General features: G+C 40.8%; 1 protein-coding gene across 1 annotated transcript in view; it reads left to right on the top strand.

The window, feature by feature from the left end:
* The window catches only part of ATM (ATM serine/threonine kinase), a 132,116-nt gene that overhangs the window by 49,032 nt on the left and 65,053 nt on the right, over positions 1–18,031 (top strand). Inside the window, 9 exon segments of the mRNA XM_049778655.1 lie at positions 38–113; positions 236–366; positions 3,381–3,498; positions 4,506–4,682; positions 11,187–11,356; positions 13,922–14,168; positions 14,511–14,626; positions 15,958–16,084; positions 17,035–17,234. Of these exon segments, the coding sequence (XP_049634612.1) occupies positions 38–113; positions 236–366; positions 3,381–3,498; positions 4,506–4,682; positions 11,187–11,356; positions 13,922–14,168; positions 14,511–14,626; positions 15,958–16,084; positions 17,035–17,234 (1,362 nt within the window).

Below are 18,031 nucleotides of genomic sequence, written 5' to 3'. Positions count from 1 at the left end.
CAGAATAATTATTTGACATGAAAATATTTCATTTCAGGCACTTAGCAAAGGAGGGGAAGTGTACATTCTCTGTAAGACTGGCACTAGTAAAATGCCTTAAAACTTTACTTGAGGTGAGTTAATCCACATTAATTATTAAAGTCTCCACTGAAATTTTTCTGATGACTTTTATTTCCTTTTCTTAATTTTTCCCCCCACGATTTCCTATTTAACTTAAGTTATTTTTCCCCTATAGATTGATCCTTATTCAGAATGGGCTATTCTTAATGTAAAGGAAAAAGACTTTCCTGTAAATGAAGTATTTCCACAATTTCTTGCTGATAATCATCACCAAGTTCGGATGCTGGCTGCAGAGTCAATCAGCAGGTAAGGGGGAGTGTGGTCACGATGTCTGCAGCAATGCCAGGCACAGAGCACAACTCAATGGACTATTGGACACTCCTGTGACTAATGTAGCTGTCATTGAAGGAGCACACAGCATCCGCCAGGCACTTATGTCTTCTCTTAGTTCAGACAACTTGCCATTTATAAACGAGGACTTTATCCTAGAGAAAGTTAACTTCTCAGTTCTGGGCTACAGATCTAGTAAAAGGCTGAGTTAAAGAAGAGTGTCTGAGTGGGAGGATGATATCCAGAGACAATAGGGATGAGGATTAGGAGAACCAGTCCACGATAGAAAGCTTGCCACAAAGAGTGGAGGGTGCAGATAAAGTAGAGAAGGGTCTACTATGAAAGTGATAGTTGGAACTGATCACTCTGGACAAGATCTGGGTGTTGAAAGGGGATAAAATGACATGCAGGGCACTCATTCATGAACAGTAGTATAAACCATAGTGTCAAAAAAAGAAGGGGGGGGGGAGAGAGGAAAAGGAGTGGGGAGGGAGGGAGGGAGAAAGGCGGGCAGGAAGAGAGAGAGAGAGAGAAGCAAAGAGAGAGAGAAGGAGAGAGAGAGAGAGGGAGAGAATGAGAGAGAGAGAGGGAGAGAATGAGAGAGAGAGAGGGAGAGAATGAGAGAGAGAGAGAGAGAGAGAGAGAGAGAGAGAGAAAGAGAGAGAGAGAGAGAGAGAGAGAGAGAGAGAAGCAAAATACCTGTCTCTTAAGTAGGCAGGGGAGGGTGGCTGGGAGTAAGAGGGCAATCAGAGGGTGAGAGGAAAAGTGTTGACATTAGTGGCAGGAAATGTGCATTGGTGAAGGTTGTTGTACATTGTATGACTATAACTCAATCATGAACAATTTTATCTGTGAAAAAAAACTATTATGAACAACCTTTAAATAAAAATTTTGAAAAAATGGGCCAAAGAGATAGCACAGTGGTAGGGCATTTGCCTTGCATACATCTGACCCGGGAGGGACTCGGTTCGATTCCTGATATTACATATGGTCCCCCAGCCTTTCAGGGGTGATTTCTGAGTGCAGAGCCAGGAGTGACCCTTGAGTTTTGCTGGGTGGGGCCCAGAAACCAATCAGTCAATCAATCAATAAATAAAGTTCGAAAGAAAAAGTGTCTACTACCACTTAAGGTGCAGAATCTTTGGATTTCATCGTGATTTTATATGAATTTGCAAAATGAAACTTATCAGGTTTTATGTTGTGTATATTACAAGTATATTTACTGAAGAGAATAATACACTGGATTACTGGTTGGATTATGTTCCTACCTTAATCTCAATATTCATACTCTACCCTAGGGTGTGATCTGGTGATGGGATTATTGGATTGGATTATTTCCTACTTGGTATTCCTCTCCCACCCTGGGATGTGTCCTGGTTCTTGTCAATAAAAGCAGGGGTTTGAGGAAGACAGGCGCTCATTCTTCAGTCTTCCTCCACTAAACTGCATTCCTTCATAGGAGTAGAAAGCTTGTGTGGTTGGAGCCTTCCTTGGATTTCCTAAACCGATCTTGTACCTTTTCATTGTGTGGATTATTTCCTTCATCTTTTTTTTTTTTTTTTTTTGGTTTTTGGGCCACACCCATTTGACGCTCAGGGGTTACTCCTGGCAATGTGCTCAGAAATCGCCCCTGGCTTGGGGGGACCATATGGGACGCCGGGGGATCGAACCACGGTCCGTTCCTTGGCTAGCACTTGTAAGGCAGACACCTTACCTCTAGCGCCACCTTCCCGCCTGTGTCTTACCAGATCCCCGTTTTGGAACCCTGGGCTCCACTAGAAATGTACTCTATGATTCTCCAGTTTTAAGGAGGCAAATCGTGGTTTCCTTTTTTTTTTGGGGGGGGGGGCCACATCCAGTAACATTTAGGGGTTACTTCTGGCTATTCTCTCAGAAATCGCTCCTGGCTCGGGGGACCATATGGGATGCCAGGGATTGAACCCGGGTCTATCCTGGGGCAGCCCCCTGCAAAGCAAATGCCCTACCACTGTGCTATCTCTCCAGCTCTGCTTTGTTGATTTCTATGGATTGGGGAGAGTTATCAAATATTTAATATGTTATTTACTTACCCACTGTCTAATATCAGTTTATTTTATGAGAAGTTAAAAGAAAAGGAGAGATCATAAAACATCAAAAAGTATATAAAAATTTGTTGAAAAAGCATGAGGACAAAATTGAAAGATTTACCCTTAATTATAGTAATATATAATGCAGAAGACAGGTCAATTTTTTATCACAGGAAAAATCTTTAAATAAAACATCAAGCCGTCACTGTTAGGGATATTAAATAGGAATAGGATAGGAATTAAGAGAAATCTTTATCTTATTCTTTTTTTTTTTTTTTGGTTTTTGGGCCACACCCTGTGACGCTCAGGGGTTACTCCTGGCTATGCGCTCAGAAGTTGCTCCTGGCTTCTTGGGGGACCATATGGGACGCCGGGGATCAAACCGCGGTCCGTCCTAGGCTAGCGCAGGCAAGGCAGGCACCTTAACCTCCAGCGCCACCGCCCGGCCCCATCTTTATCTTATTCTAATGGTCTTAGTACAGAGAATTTTTTTCTTACAGTTTTCCGAGTTCTAGGCTTTTCAACTTTGAAAAAGAAACTACCAGATCTTTTGAGATTGTTTTCAGTTCTAAGGGTAAATGGGGAATGAATACTGAGACCCTAATGAAACAGTTGACTTAACCATGTTAAATACTCGATTTCATTAGTCTTTTGGTATGTCTCAAAACTAATATGTTTTGGAAAGCAAACTCTTTTGTTTTGTTTTGTTTTGGGTCACATCTGGCAGCGCTCAGGGGTTACTCCTGGCTCTATGCTCAGAAATCGCCCCTGGCAGGCACGGGACCATATGGGATGCCAGGATTCAAACCACCGTCGTTCTGCATGAAAGGCAAACGCCTTACCTCCATGCTATCTCTCTGGCCCTGGAAAGCAAGCTCTTAAGATAAAAATTATTTCACTTTTTCCCTTTTCTTTTCCTTTAAGATTATTCCAAGGAATGAAGCAAGGAAATTCTAGGTTATTGAAAGCACTTCCTTTGAAACTTCAGCAAACTGCTTTTGAAAATGCATACGTGAAAGCTCAGGAAGGAATGAGAGAAATGGTAATTTTCTATATTAATTTTAATTTTATGGTGAAGCAATATACTTTTTAATTAAATATACTTAGGAAGATGATATGAGGAGAGATAAGTATAGTAAGTGCACATTCAAGAGAAATATGTAATTCTCTAGAGTGGAAAAAGTTAGCAAAGATATAAGCAAATCAACTATGCATTCACTGGAGAAGAAGGGCTTGAAGAACAAGCTATTTTATTTTGGTTTGGGGGCCTTATCTGGTAGGGCTCAGGCTTTACTCCTGATGGGGATTGGAAGTCACTATCTGGAGTGCCAGGTATCTAACCTAGATAGGCCACACACAAGATAAGTGCCCACCTACTGCACAGGCAGAACTCTGGCCCCTGGATAATTTTACTGATGCATATTTACTATTATCATATGTTTTCTATAAAAATACTTTATTATGGGCCCGGAGTGCTGGTGCAGCAGTAAGGCATTTGCTTTGTAGACGTCTGACCTACAACGGACCGTGGTATGTGTGTATGTGTAGGAGGGAGCTAAGCTGTATGCCCAACCTCTTTTTACCCCTTTAAAATGTTAATATCTCACCAAAATGTTTGGTACTTGATTTTTTTTTTTTTTTTTTTTTTTTGTTTGTGGGCCACACTCGGCAGTGCTCAGGGGTTACTCCTGGCTGTCTGCTCAGAAATAGCTCCTGGCAGGCACGGGGGACCATATGGGACACCGGATTCGAACCAACCACCTTTGGTCCTGGATTGGCTGCTTGCAAGGCAAACACCACTGTGCTATCTCTCCGGGCCCTTGGTACTTGATTTTTACAAGATTTTATCAATAGTATTTTCTATCCTACATTCAAAATTTTTATTAAATTCTTTGAGAAGCTTGGATACTTTCTCTCCAGTGAGCTCCATCACTTAGGACTTTACATGTTCTTGAAGGCTGTTTAAATGCTGTCAGTGTACTTTGACTCTAGACTGATGTGTTTATAACGTCCAAATACTTGATTATTGCCTTAAAATTTTTTTTGAAGGCCCACAGAACTGAAAACCCTGATGAACTTTTGGATGAGATTTATAATAGAAAATCTGTTTTACTGATGACCATAGCTGTGATTTTACACTGCAGCCCAGTCTGTGAAAAACAGGCTTTGTTTGCCCTATGCAAGTCTGTGAAAGAGAATGGATTAGAACTGCACCTCATTAAAAAGGTAAGTGTAAGCGAATCTTTTTTCTTTAATTATCTTCCTTGGATAACTTTAAACAGGTAAAAAGTTAAAGCTAGATTTTTAAAAATCTAATTTAAAAAGTTTTTTAAGACCTCGATATCAGACCCAAAACCATAAGATATATAGAACAACACGTAGGTAAAACACTCCAGGACATTGAGGCTAAAGGCATCTTCAAGGAAGAAACTGCACTCTCCAAGCAAGTGAAAGCAGAAATTAACAGATGGGAATATATTAAGCTGAGAAGCTTCTGCACCTCAAAGGAAATAGTGCCCAAGATACAAGAGCCACCCACTGAGTGGGAGAAACTATTCACCCAATACCCATCAGATAAGGGGCTAATCTCCAAAATATACAAGGCACTGACAGAACTTTACAAGAAGAAAACATCTAATCCCATCAAAAAATGGGGAGAAGAAATGAACAGACACTTTGACAAAGAAGAAATACAGATGGCCAAAAGACACATGAAAAAGTGCTCCACATCACTAATCATCAGGGAGATGCAAATCAAAACAACGATGAGATACCACCTCACACCACAGAGAATGGCACACATCACAAAGAATGAGAATAAACAGTGTTGGCGGGGATGTGGGGAGAAAGGAACTCTTATCCACTGCTGGTGGGAATGCCGTCTAGTTCAACCTTTATGGAAAGCGATATGGAGATTCCTCCAAAAACTGGAAATCGAGCTCCCATACGATCCAGCTATACCACTCCTAGGAATATACCCTAGGAACACAAAAGTACAATACAAAAACCCCTTCCTTACACCTATATTCATTGCAGCACTATTTACCATAGCAAGACTCTGGAAACAACCAAGATGCCCTTCAACAGACGAATGGCTAAAGAAACTGGTACATATACACAATGGAATATTATGCAGCTGTCAGGAGAGATGAAGTCATGAAATTTTCCTATACATGGATGTACACGGAATCTATTATGCTGAGTGAAATAAGTCAGAGAGAGAGAGAAAAACGCAGAATGGTCTCACTCATCTATGGGTTTTAAGAAAAATGAAAGACATTCTTGCAATAATAATTTTCAGACACAAAAGAGAAAAGAGCTGGAAGTTCCAGCTCACCTCAGGAAGCTCACCACAAAGAGTGATGAGTTTAGTTAGATAAATAACTACATTTTGAACTTTCCTAATAATGAGAATGTATGAGGGAAATTGAGAACCTGTTTAGAGTACAGGTGGGGGTCGGGTGGGGAGGAGGGAGACTTGGGACATTGGTGATGGGAATGTTGTACTGGTGATGGGTGGAGTTCTTTATATGACTGAAACCCAAACACAATCATGTATGTAATCAAGGTGTTTAAATTAAAAAAAAAAAAAGAGAAAAGTCCATGCACACACACACACAAAATAGAAAATTAAAAAAAAAATTAGTTACTCTGGGGTCGGAGAGATAGCACAGCGGTAGGACTTATGCCTTGCATGCTGCCAACCCAGAACGGATGGTGGTCCTAATCCTGGCATCCCATATGGTTCCCCAAGCCTGCCAGGAGTGATTTCTGAGCACAGAGCCAGGAGTAACCCCTGAGAGCTGCCGGGTGTGACCCCCCCCAAAAAAAAAAATTGGTCACCCTGACATATAGTCCTAATAATGGTATAGTTTCATACACAAAATGGTTCACAACATACTCTCCACCAGAATGTCCACATCCCTGATCCATTACCCTAGATGAGAGTATCCGAAAGCAGTGATTCTTTAACTGTGTTAATTTGTGCAGTGCGATAGTGTGATTTCTTAGATTCCATTCAAAGGAGTCATTGGGTTAGCAAGAATGTCAGCAGGCAGACCAGGTTCTCTTGACTGTCCTACAGTGAGAAACTTAAACTAAGAAAAAGAGCAGGCCTTGGTGGATTCTGGGGCAGAAACCTGGACTCAGGAATTATTACTTACAGTTCTTGAGAGACTATACAGGATGGTGAGGATTGACCCAGGTTGGTTGTGAAAGGCCTATATACTTTACTATCTCTCCAGTTCAATTACTTTGTAGGGTTTTTTTTTTTGGTGGGGGGAGGGCACATCCAGTGGTAGTCAGGTACTCTGCACTTAGAAATTACTACTGGCGGGGGCCCAACTGTGAAAAACTGTGAGTGCTACCTGTAATTGTCTGTCTACTGTCCTCTTGCGTGAAACTCGTGGGAGTGGGGCGAAAAGAGGCTCCAGAAAACTTGCTCTCCCAGAGGTCATTTTCAGGGCAGGACTCCAGAACATAAAAACCGCAGGCTTTTGCAGAAGCCGGGTCCCCTGTTTGGGACATCAGGCGGGGAAAATCCACGAATCTACGCCTGCCCAGTGGGGCCCAACTGTGAAAAACTGTGAGTGCTACCTGTAAATGTCTGTCTACTGTCCTCTTGCGTGAAACTCGTGGGAGTGGGGCGAAAAGAGGCTCCAGAAAACTTGCTCTCCCAGAGGCCATTTTCAGGGCGGGACTCCAGAACATAAAAACCAGCAGGCTTTTGCAGAAGCCGGGTCCCCTGTTTGGGACATCAGGCGGGGGAAAATCCACGAATCTACGCCTGCCCAGTGGGGCCCAACTGTGAAAAACTGAGTGCTACCTGTAAATGTCTGTCTACTGTCCTCTTGCATGAAACTCGTGGGAGTGGGGCGAAAAGAGGCTCCAGAAAACTTGCTCTCCCAGAGGCCATTTTCAGGGCGGGACTCCAGAACATAAAAACCGCAGGCTTTTGCAGAAGCCGGGTCCCCTGTTTGGGACATCAGGTGGGGAAAATCCACGAATCTACGCCTGCCCAGTATGGCCCAACTGTGAAAACCTGTGAGTGCTACCTGTAAATGTCTGTCTACTGTCTTCTTGCGTAAAACTCGTGGGAATGGGGCGAAAAGAGGCTCCAGAAAACTTGCTCTCCCAGAGGCCATTTTCAGGGCAGGACTCCAGAACATATAAACCGGCAGGCTTGGGCTCGGAGAGATAGCACAGTGGTATTTGCCTTGCAAGCAGCTGATCCAGGACCAAAGGTGGTTGGTTCGAATCCCGGTGTCCCATATGGTCCCCCGTGCCTGCCAGGAGCTATTTCTGAGGAGACAGCCAGGAGTAACCCCTGAGCACCACCGGGTGTGGCCCAAAAAACAAAACAAAAACAAAACAAAACAAAACAAAACAAAAAAACAAAAACCAGCAGGCTTTTGCAGAAGCCAGGTCCCCTGTTTGGGACATCAGGCGGGGAGAATCCACGAATCTACGCCTGCCCAGTGGGGCCCAACTGTGAAAAACTGTGAGGGCTACCTGTAAATGTCTGTCTACTGTCCTCTTGCGTGAAACTCGTGGGAATGGGGCAAAAGAGGCTCCAGCAGAGCATGGTATCTCTGCTTGGCTATGCGCTGTGCGCTCTTTCTAAGAAAAGAACACCATCGCAACAAGAAGAAAAAATCACACTAAGAACTGTGCTATATCACAGAAGCAAGCATTTCTCTCCGGACTGTCTTCTCTGTTGCTTGCTCGGGCCTAAGATTTGATCCAGTATGAGGCTTCATCCACGGAGGACTCCCCTCTCTTAGAGGCAAGTCGGCCCATCCAGAAAGGGCGGAGCCAGAGGATTGTACTGCCTGCATCATATAGCCAATGAATACCACCACAACACGTTTTTCTACGTGTTGTGGTGGTATTCATTGGCTATATGATGCAGGCAGCACAATAGAAGCACATAATAGAAGTCTGACAATGGGGAAACAACGCAGGCCAGCATCAGACATAGAGAATGAAGATGACAATTCTGATGACCAGATAATGACCAACCAACTAATCAACCTCTCAGATAAGGACTTTAGACTAGCAATATGGAAGATGCTCAAAGAACTCAAAGAAACCATGGATAAAGTTGAACAGAACACTAATGAGAACCAAGAAAATATGAAGACAGAAATCACAAAACTCCAAACTGAAATAACATGTCAACTAACAGGCCTGAAAAAGTCAGTAAACGAAGTGAATGACAAAATGGATAAGCTCTAGGACAGGGTATCAGAAGCTGAGAATAGACTTGGTGCTGTGGAAGATGAGATACATAACAATTCCATACAGCAGGAGAGATTGGGAAAAAAACTTAAAGCAAATGAGCAGACAATGGAAAAATTAGTCAAAGAATGGGAACAGATGAAAATAGAAGTCTATGATAAGCTCAACAGAAACAACTTAAGAATCATTGGAGTCCAAGAGACCCAGGAAGAAAATTTCCAGGAAGAATCAACGGTCAAGAACATCATTAAAGAGAAACTTCCAGAGCTAAAGAATATATGTGATCAAATCCTGCATGCTCGAAGAGTACCAACCAAGAGACCCCAGAAAAACCACCCCAAGACACATCCTAGTCACAGTGACAAATCCCACAGATAGACAGAATTCTGAAAACAGCAAGATCAAAAGGGGAAATTACGTTCAAGCAAGCATCCTTGAGATTTACTGCAGACCTGTCACCAGAAACACTCAATGCCAGAAAGCAGTGGTGGAATATTGTGACAAGACTGAATGAAATGAATGCTTCACCCAGAATACTATACCCAGCAAAACTCACTTTCCAGTTTGATGTAAGAATACATGGTTTCACAGACAAAAAGCAGCTCAGAAACTTTACAGACACAAAACCAGTCTTAAGAGAAAAACTGAAAGACCTAATTTAAGACAAGACTAACCAAAAGACACACCAAATTTCGATATAAAGATGGCATTAAATCCCAGGACAATTCTTTCTCTCAACGTCAATGGACTAAATGCACCAGTCAAGAGACACAGAGTGGCTAAATGGATCAAAAAACTCAATCCAACCTTCTGCTGCCTAAAAGAAACACACCTGAATAGTCAGAACAAACATAGACTCAAAATAGAAGGCTGGAGAAAAATTATCCAAGCAAACAACACCCATAAAAAAGTTGGAGTGGCCATATTAATAACAGATAATGCAAACTTTATACTCAGGAATGTTGTAAGGGACAAAGATGGACATTTTATATTAATCAAGAGGTATGTAGAGCAGGAAGAAATACTCTCCTAAACATATATGCACCGAATGAGGAGCCAGCAAAATATTTAATAGAACTGTTGACAAATCTGAAAACTAATATCAATAACAACACAATAATTGTGGGGGAGCTTAACACGGCTTTGTCAACACTGGACAGGTCAACCAGACTGAAACCCAACAAGAATATACTCAACCTGAGGAGAGAAATGGAAGAAAGAGGCCTAGTGGATATATATAGGACACTCCATCCCCAGAAACCTGGATACACATTCTTCTCCAATGTACCTGGGACATTCTCCAGGATAGACTACATGCTGGCACATAAAACATACCTCCATAATATCAAGAGGATAGAAATTTTGCAGATTACCTTCGCTGACCACAAGGCTCTGAAATTATTTGTGAACTCCAAAGGGACTCAGAAGAAAAACTTTAATACCTGGAAGTTAAACAGCCTCATACTCAATAACCAGTGGGTCTGAGATGAAATCAAGGAGGAAATCAAAACGTTCCTGGAAACAAATGACAATAAAGACACAAACTATCAGAACTTATGGGACAGAGCAAAAGCAGTACTGAGAGGAAAATTTATAGCTTTGCAAGCACACATCAGGAAGGAAGAAGGAACTTACCTGAGTAGCTTAATGACACAGCTAATAGAACTAGAAAGTGCTCAACAAAAGGACCCAAAAATAGGAAGACAGAAGGAAATAACAAAGCTGAGAGCAGAAATCAATGAAGTGGAAACCCAAAAAACAATCCGAAAGATCAACGAAAGCAGAAGTTGGTTCTTTGAAAAAATAAACAAGATTGATAGACCACTGGCAAACCTAACAAAGAAAGAGAAAGAGAGAAACTTGATAACTCGTATTAGGAATGAAAAAGGAGAGATCACTACTGATATGACAGAGATATAAAGGGTAATCAGAAACTACTTTGAGAAACTCTATGCCACTAAAAATGAGAACCTGGAAGAAATGGATAAATTTTGGACTCTTATAATCTTCCACAGTTGAATGTAGAGGATGTAGCATATCTATCACTATTGAGGGAATTAAGACAGTAATCAAATGTCTGCCCAAAAAGAAAAGTCCAGGCCCAGATGGATTCACTAATGAATTCTTTCAAACCTTTCAAGAGGAACTACTACCAATCCTGGCAAGACTCTTTCATGAAATTGAACAAACGGAAACACTTCCAAATAGCTTTTATGAAGCCAACATCACCTTGATACATAAACCAGACAGAGATGCTACAAAAAAAGAAAATTACAGACCAATATCGCTGATGAATGCAGATGCAAATATCCTCAACAAAATCCTGGCAAATAGGATTCAATGCTTCATTAAGGAGATCATACAGGGGTCTGTCCTGTGTTGCTACATGCAAGGCAAACACCATACTGCTGTGCTATTGCTCCGACCCCTGATTGGAATGTTTTATTTTGCTGTTTTCTTAGAACATTGACATTTTTTTCATTTCTCTAGGTTTTAGAAAAAGTTTCTGAAAATTTTGGATATAAACATTTAGAAGACTTCATGGCCTCTCATTTGGATTATTTGGTTTTTGAATGGCTAAATCTTAAAATTGCTGAATACAGCTTATCTTCTTTTCCTTTTCTGCTATTAAACTACACAAGTGTAGATGATTTCTATAGGTAAGTGTACATTTAGCACATGTAAATATATTTACTATGAAATTAGGTGATAATGTTTGGTTGATTTCTCCCTCCCTCTCTCTCTCTGTCACACATTTCCTCTATGCACACACATATGTACTGAGGCAGGGCTCTATGGTATAAGTCAGGGCAGCTTGTTTTAATAGAAATGAATTGACTGGATTTGCAATTCAGGATTTGATCCACCAATGTCCAGCTGTGACTTTAGGCTATTACTAGTGGTTGTTTTTTTGTTGCTGTTGTTGTTTTAAAGTCACACCTGGTGATGCTCAGAGATTATTCCTGGCTATGTGCTCAGAAATCGCTCCTGGCTTTGGGGACCATATGGGACACCGGGATTGAACCAGGTTTGTCCTGGGTCAGCTGCGTGCAAGGCAAATGCCCTTTGCCTTGCACTATCCCTCTGGCCCCTGGCATTGGTTTTATTTTACCCTGTAATGTCCGAGAGTTACACTGAGAAATATTCAATTTTTTCCCCTATGGAAATCAAATATAAACAGCTAGTAGCTATTATTGCCTTATTTCCTGTTATCAATTAAGTCATTTAGTCATTTCCAGATTTCCAGTAGATTTAAAGTTTAACATAAAAGTATTAATTTTGCTTACTAACTCTGGAAAATTTAAGAGTGGATAGGTTGGTAACGCTAAGGATTAATGTTGAGTATTGAGTAGATAGGACAGCTATCATAAGTGGTCCTGTTTTTTGGCTCCTTTTGGTAATATTTATATTAGTTCTTTTTTTTTTTTTTTTTTTTTTTAGATTTTGGTTCACACCTGGCAGTGCTCAGGGTCAGTCCTGGCTCTATTCTCAGAGATCGCTCCTGGCAGGCTTGGGAGACCATATGGGATGCCAGGATTCGAACCACCATTCTTCTGCATGCAAGACAAATGCCTTACCTCCATGCTATCTCTTCGGCCCCATAGTTCTTTAAACTAAAAAAAAAATTCCTGGGCATCTGCCTTGCTTGCGCTAGCTTAGGACAGACCAAGGTTTGATCCCTTCCAACCCATATAGCCAGGAGCGATTTCTGAGCACATAGCCAGGAATAACCCCTGAGCGTCACTGGGTGTGGCCCCAAAAACAAACAAATAAAAGAAAATCCTGTCTCATAAGCAACTTTTTATAAATTAGGTGTTACACAAGAAATAAATTCAGGGCCAGATAGATAGCATGGAGGTAGGACATTTGCCTTGCATGCAGAAGGACAGTGATTCGAATCCCGGTATCCCATATGGTCCCCCGAGCCCGCCAGGAGTGATTTCTGAGCACAGAGCCAGGAGTAACCCTTGAACGCTGCCGGGTGTGACTCAAAAACCCCAAAAAAGAAAGAAATTCAGCTTCCACTTCTCAAATTTTTTTACAAAAGTGTTAATGTCTATACTTCTGGTTTACAAAGTTGCATATCTTTCATCATACAGTGCTTGTGGTTTTTATAAATGGAGTCAACATACTTCTCCTAAGATTAGTTCTTTTTAGATTAACTATTTAGAATTTACTTTATTTCTCCATATATAAAATTAGGATAAATATGCTTTAGATTCTGCTTATTGAACATTTTATTGTTTTAGGAACTATGCTAGTGGAACCAGAGAGATAGCATGAAGGTAAGGCATTTGCCTTGCATGCAGAAGGTCTGTGGTTCAAATCCTGGCATCCCGTATGGTCCCCGAGCCTGCCAGGAACGATTTCTGAGCATAGAGCCAGGAGTAACTTCTGAGCACTGCCGGGTGTGACCCAAAACCAAAAAAAAAAAGAGAACTATATTAGTGTGGTTCTTTGAGTCTAGTCAGGAATGATCTCTTAATACAGAGACAGATGCAAATCCTAAACTGTTGGCTTTTAATTTACAACTGCTTCCACCCAAAACAGTGATCATCCCTGGTTTATTTTTTTTTGTTTTGTTTTGGTTTGGTTTGGTTTGGTTTTAATTTTGGTTTTTGGGTCACACCTAGCAGCGCTCAGGGGTTACTCCTGGCTCTATGCTCAGAAAATTGCCCCTGGCAGGCACGGGGGACCATGTGGGATTCCTGGGATTCGAACCACCGTCCTTCTGCATGAAAGGCAAACACCTTACCTCCATACTACTCTCTGGCCCCAATCCCTGGTTTCTTTTTATATTTTTGTTTACAACTTGGTTTTACCCAAAACTGAGAATTTTCTATTTAGCATGTATTTGGCAAATCTGGGTGGGACTGACTCAGGATAGGTTTTTTGTCCCTATTTCCCTACTGGGGATGGGGGGGAGGGGGGGATGTTCACTGAACTCAATAAAAACTGAAATCTGGCAGGCAGCTCTCTCTTTCTCTTGACTTGACGAAAGAGATTGCTACTTGGCCACGTGTATTTCTCAACTTTGTTTGGATTATTTCCTCCAGCAACCCTTGCTCCAGACTTGCTTTCCCTGGGTTGATATATGTTTAGGGCCATTACACTAAGCACTTTGCCAGATGTGGTCACACACCCCACCCCACCCCAGGACAGGGCTTATTATAGAGTTTTACTTTGAAAAGTTGTATGTGACATTTTCATCTTTATATTTTCAGATCTTGTTACAAGGTTTTGATTCCACATCTGGTGATTAGAAGTAATTTTGAGGAGGTGAAATCCATTGCTGATCAGATTCAGGAGGATTGGAGAAGTCTTCTGACAAACTGCTTTCCTAAGATTCTTGTGAATATTCTTCCTTACTTCGCCTATGAGAGCACAGGCGACACTGTGATGGCCCAGCAGAGAGTGAATGCTACCAAAGTCTATGATATGCTTAAAGATGAAAACTTTCTTGGAAAACAGGTATAGCCTCACTTTATATTCTCTTTTTATTTGCTTTCGAAATTTAGGTCCAGAGTGCTCAAGGGTTTCTTCCAGGTCTGTACTTGGAGATCACTCCTGTATGTGCTTGGGGGATTGGTGATGCCAGGGTTTGAATTTGTGTACAGTTCGATACTTCTTGCAAACACTGAGCAGCACAATTGGTAAGTGAATGTCTTATAGATCTTCAGTCTCTGGCTACTTTTTGGTTTATTGGTTCATCTACGGAGAATTTTGGAACTGAGTCAATAACATAGCCCCCCTGACCTGTCTTTAAGGGCATACATATAAAACCTTACATATATTTTTATTTTATATCTACAGATTGATCATTTATTCATTAGTAATTTGCCAGAGATTGTGGTGGAGTTATTAATGACGTTACATGAGCCAGCAAATTTTGATGCTAACCACAGCACTGACTTGGGTGACTTTTCCGGGTAAGACTATTTTAAACTAGGGAGAATTAGTTGCAATTTCAGAAATATCTTGGAAGTTTATAAACTGACAACTGCAAATGTCTCTTTCATTATTTAGGCATTCACTGTTTTAAAATGTTTCTTTAAAAATAACCTTTGATAGCATGGAGGTAAGGCGTTTGCCTTTCATGCAGAAGGTCGGTGGTTCGAATCCCGACATCCCATATGGTCCCCTGAGCCTGCCAGGAGCTATTTTGAGCATAGAGCCAGGAGTAACCCCTGAGCGCTGCCGGGTGTGACCCAAAAACCAAAACAAAAAAAAATTTTTATTTTTTTTTATTTTGTTTTTAGGGCCACCCGGCGGCACTCAGGGATTACTCCTGGTTTTGTGCTTAGAAATCGGTCCTGGCAGGCTAGGGGACCATATTGGATGCCAGGGATCGAAAGTGGGCCCTTCCCTGGTCAGCCGCGTCCAAAGCAAATATTCCCTACTTCTGTGCTATCACTCCAGCCTTAACTTTATAAAAAAAAATTTTTTTTATTCTTTTTTATTTTATTTATTTATTTATTGGCTTTTTGGGCTATACCAGGTGGCTCTCAGGTGTTACTCCTAGATCTGCACTCAGAAATTGCTCCTGGCAGGCTCAGGGACCTTAAGAGATGCTGGCAATCGAACCCGGGTTCGTCCTGGATTGGCCACATGCAAGTCAAATGCCCTACCACTGTCTCTCCGGTCTCTATAAAATATTTTTAAAGCAAGTCATTTATAGAGGGTAATGGTATCTTAGACTGGAATATGTCATTTACAATGTTTTAGAAGTTAAAATTTTTTGGGCCGGGCGGTGGCGCTAAAGGTAAGGTGCCTGCCTTGCCAGCGCTAGCCTTGGACGGACCGTGGTTCGATCCCCCGGCGTCCCATATGGTCCCCCAAGCCAGGAGCAACTTCTGAGCGCATAGCCAGGAGTAACCCCTGAGCGTTACCGGGTGTGGCCCAAAAACCAAAAAAAAAAAAAAAAAAAAAAAATTTTTTTTGGCAACGTTCAGAAGTTACTCCTGGCTATGCACTCAGACATCGCTCCTGGCTTGGGGAGACTATATGGGATGCTAGGGATAGAAATGGGGTCTGTCCTAAGCTAGCACATGCAAGGCTTGTGCAAGCGCTTGCGCCACTGCTCCAGCCCCAGAAGCTAAGTTTTTATAGTAGAAAATAATTTAAAGTTTTGGGGTTATTCTAGTCTAAATCTTATTTTTGGGGAAGTTTATTGGTCTGTCAACAAAATCTAGTTTTATTTTTGCTTTAATTTAATTTTGTTCTGAAAATGATGATTGCATTATTTCCCTATATCTTTTAGGGATTTGGATCCTGCTCCTAATCCACCTCATTTTCCATCACATGTCATTAAAGCAACATTTGCTTATATCAGCAACTGCCATAAAACCAAGTTTAAAAGCATTTTAGAAATTCTTTCAAAAAGCCCTGTAAGTATACTTTCCTAGGATGATAATAATATAAGTATACTTTCCTACTATACAAAGCTTAATGTATTTTAGAAATCCTTTCTAAAATCCTGTTTTCCAAGTCTAATTACTTTTTCAAAATAAGAAAGATAATTTTATCTTTTTTCAGTTAAGAAATCTTAAGTAGGCCGGAGAGATAGCATGGAGATAAGGCATTTGCCTTTTATGCAGGAGGTCATTGGTTCGAATCCCGGTGTCCCATATGGTCCCCTGTGCCTGCCAGGAGCAATTTCTGAGCCTGGAGCCAGGAATAACCCCTGAGCACTGCCGGGTGTGACCCAAAAACCACACACACACACACACACACACAAAAAAGTAAAAAAAATACAATCATTTATAAAAAAAAAAAAAAAGAAAAGAAATCTTAAGTAGGGGCCGGAGAGATAGCATGGAGGTAAGGCATTTGCCTTTCATGCAGGAGGTCATCGGTTTAAATCCCGGCATCCCGTATGGTCCCCCGTGCCTGCCAGGAGCAATTTCTGAGTCTGGAGCCAGGAATTACCCCTGAGCACTTCCGGGTGTGACCCAAAAACCACAAAAAAAAAAAAAAAAGAAAAAAAAAGAAAGAAATCTTAAGTACATCTTAAAAAGTAAGTGAAAATTCATCTGAATTTAGAAAAACATTCATTTATAAGTTTACAGTTTGTATTTTACTTGTCAGCATTAACTGAACTATATTACAAGATCAGTATATATATATATATATATATATATATATATATATATATATATACTTAGAACAAACTAACCATTGTTAACTATTTGAAGTGATAATAAAATGAAAATAGTTTTTAAAGTTTGGATAGTTTGTATATCAAAATCAAAACAAAATTTTGTAATTTATTTTGAATCTATATAGTTGAATATATCTGATCAGACAAATATTTATTAAATTTATCTTTATTTTCTAGGATTCCTATCCAAAAATTCTTCTAGCTATATGTAAGCAAGCAGCTGAGACAAATAATGTTTATAAAAAGCACAGAGTTCTTAAGATATATCATCTATTTGTTAGCTTATTGCTAAAAGAGATAAAAAGTTGTTTAGGAGGAGCTTGGGCTTTTGTTCTTCGAGATGTGATTTATACATTGATTCACTACATTAACAAAAGGTAATCAGTTTGTTAAGATCAACATATAAGCAATTTTCCTACCCTGAATGTATCTGCTAATATAAAATGTATGCTTCTGAGAAATAGAGGACAAAAATCTCTTTTGAAATCACCCTCAAAGCTTTCCTGTAATTTCTTTTAACAATTACTGAGTAGTGTTTATGTGCAAGCATTGTGACTCGTAACTTGTTCAGACATTTTATTCTGGGTATGAAGTCGTCTGAGGGAATAGTATATTAAATTTGCCAGCTTGTAACTTTTGGGGAAGGGAATCTCCTACACAGTACTCAAGGGAGCTAAGGTCTCACTGGGCTCACTGACAGCATCAGCCAACCACATCAGAGAGTCAATGCCCAAGATATTTTGCTGCTTAATCCTTGTGGTGCAGAGCATCACCATAAGTAGTTCTTGAGGTGTTGGAAATGCAACTTTAGGTAAAATTGCATGCAAAGCATACCCCCTCCTGTGCCATCACCCCATAACTTGTTTTCAGTTGAAGTTAATATTCATTTGCAGTACCTGTATGTTTTAGGAACATAGGTTACATCTCTTCACAACATTTCCTAGTATTTGTTTATCTGGAGGGTTCGACATACCTAGTACTGCCCAGAGCTAGTCCCAGCTCTGTGTACAAATGTGACTTCTTGGTATGCTTTGGGAACTGTGTAGTGCCAGGGCACAAATGTGAGCCTCCCTTCTGTATGCAAAGTATTTGCACAAATCCTTTGAATCATCTTTGTTAGGCCTTCCTATGGCTTTTCAATTGCTTTTTCCTCGATTCAGTGTTACTCCTGGCA

This window comes from Suncus etruscus, chromosome 8, assembly GCF_024139225.1.
Source record: "Suncus etruscus isolate mSunEtr1 chromosome 8, mSunEtr1.pri.cur, whole genome shotgun sequence".
NCBI lineage: Eukaryota > Metazoa > Chordata > Mammalia > Eulipotyphla > Soricidae > Suncus > Suncus etruscus.
This window is presented reverse-complemented; position numbering and strand designations above follow the sequence as displayed.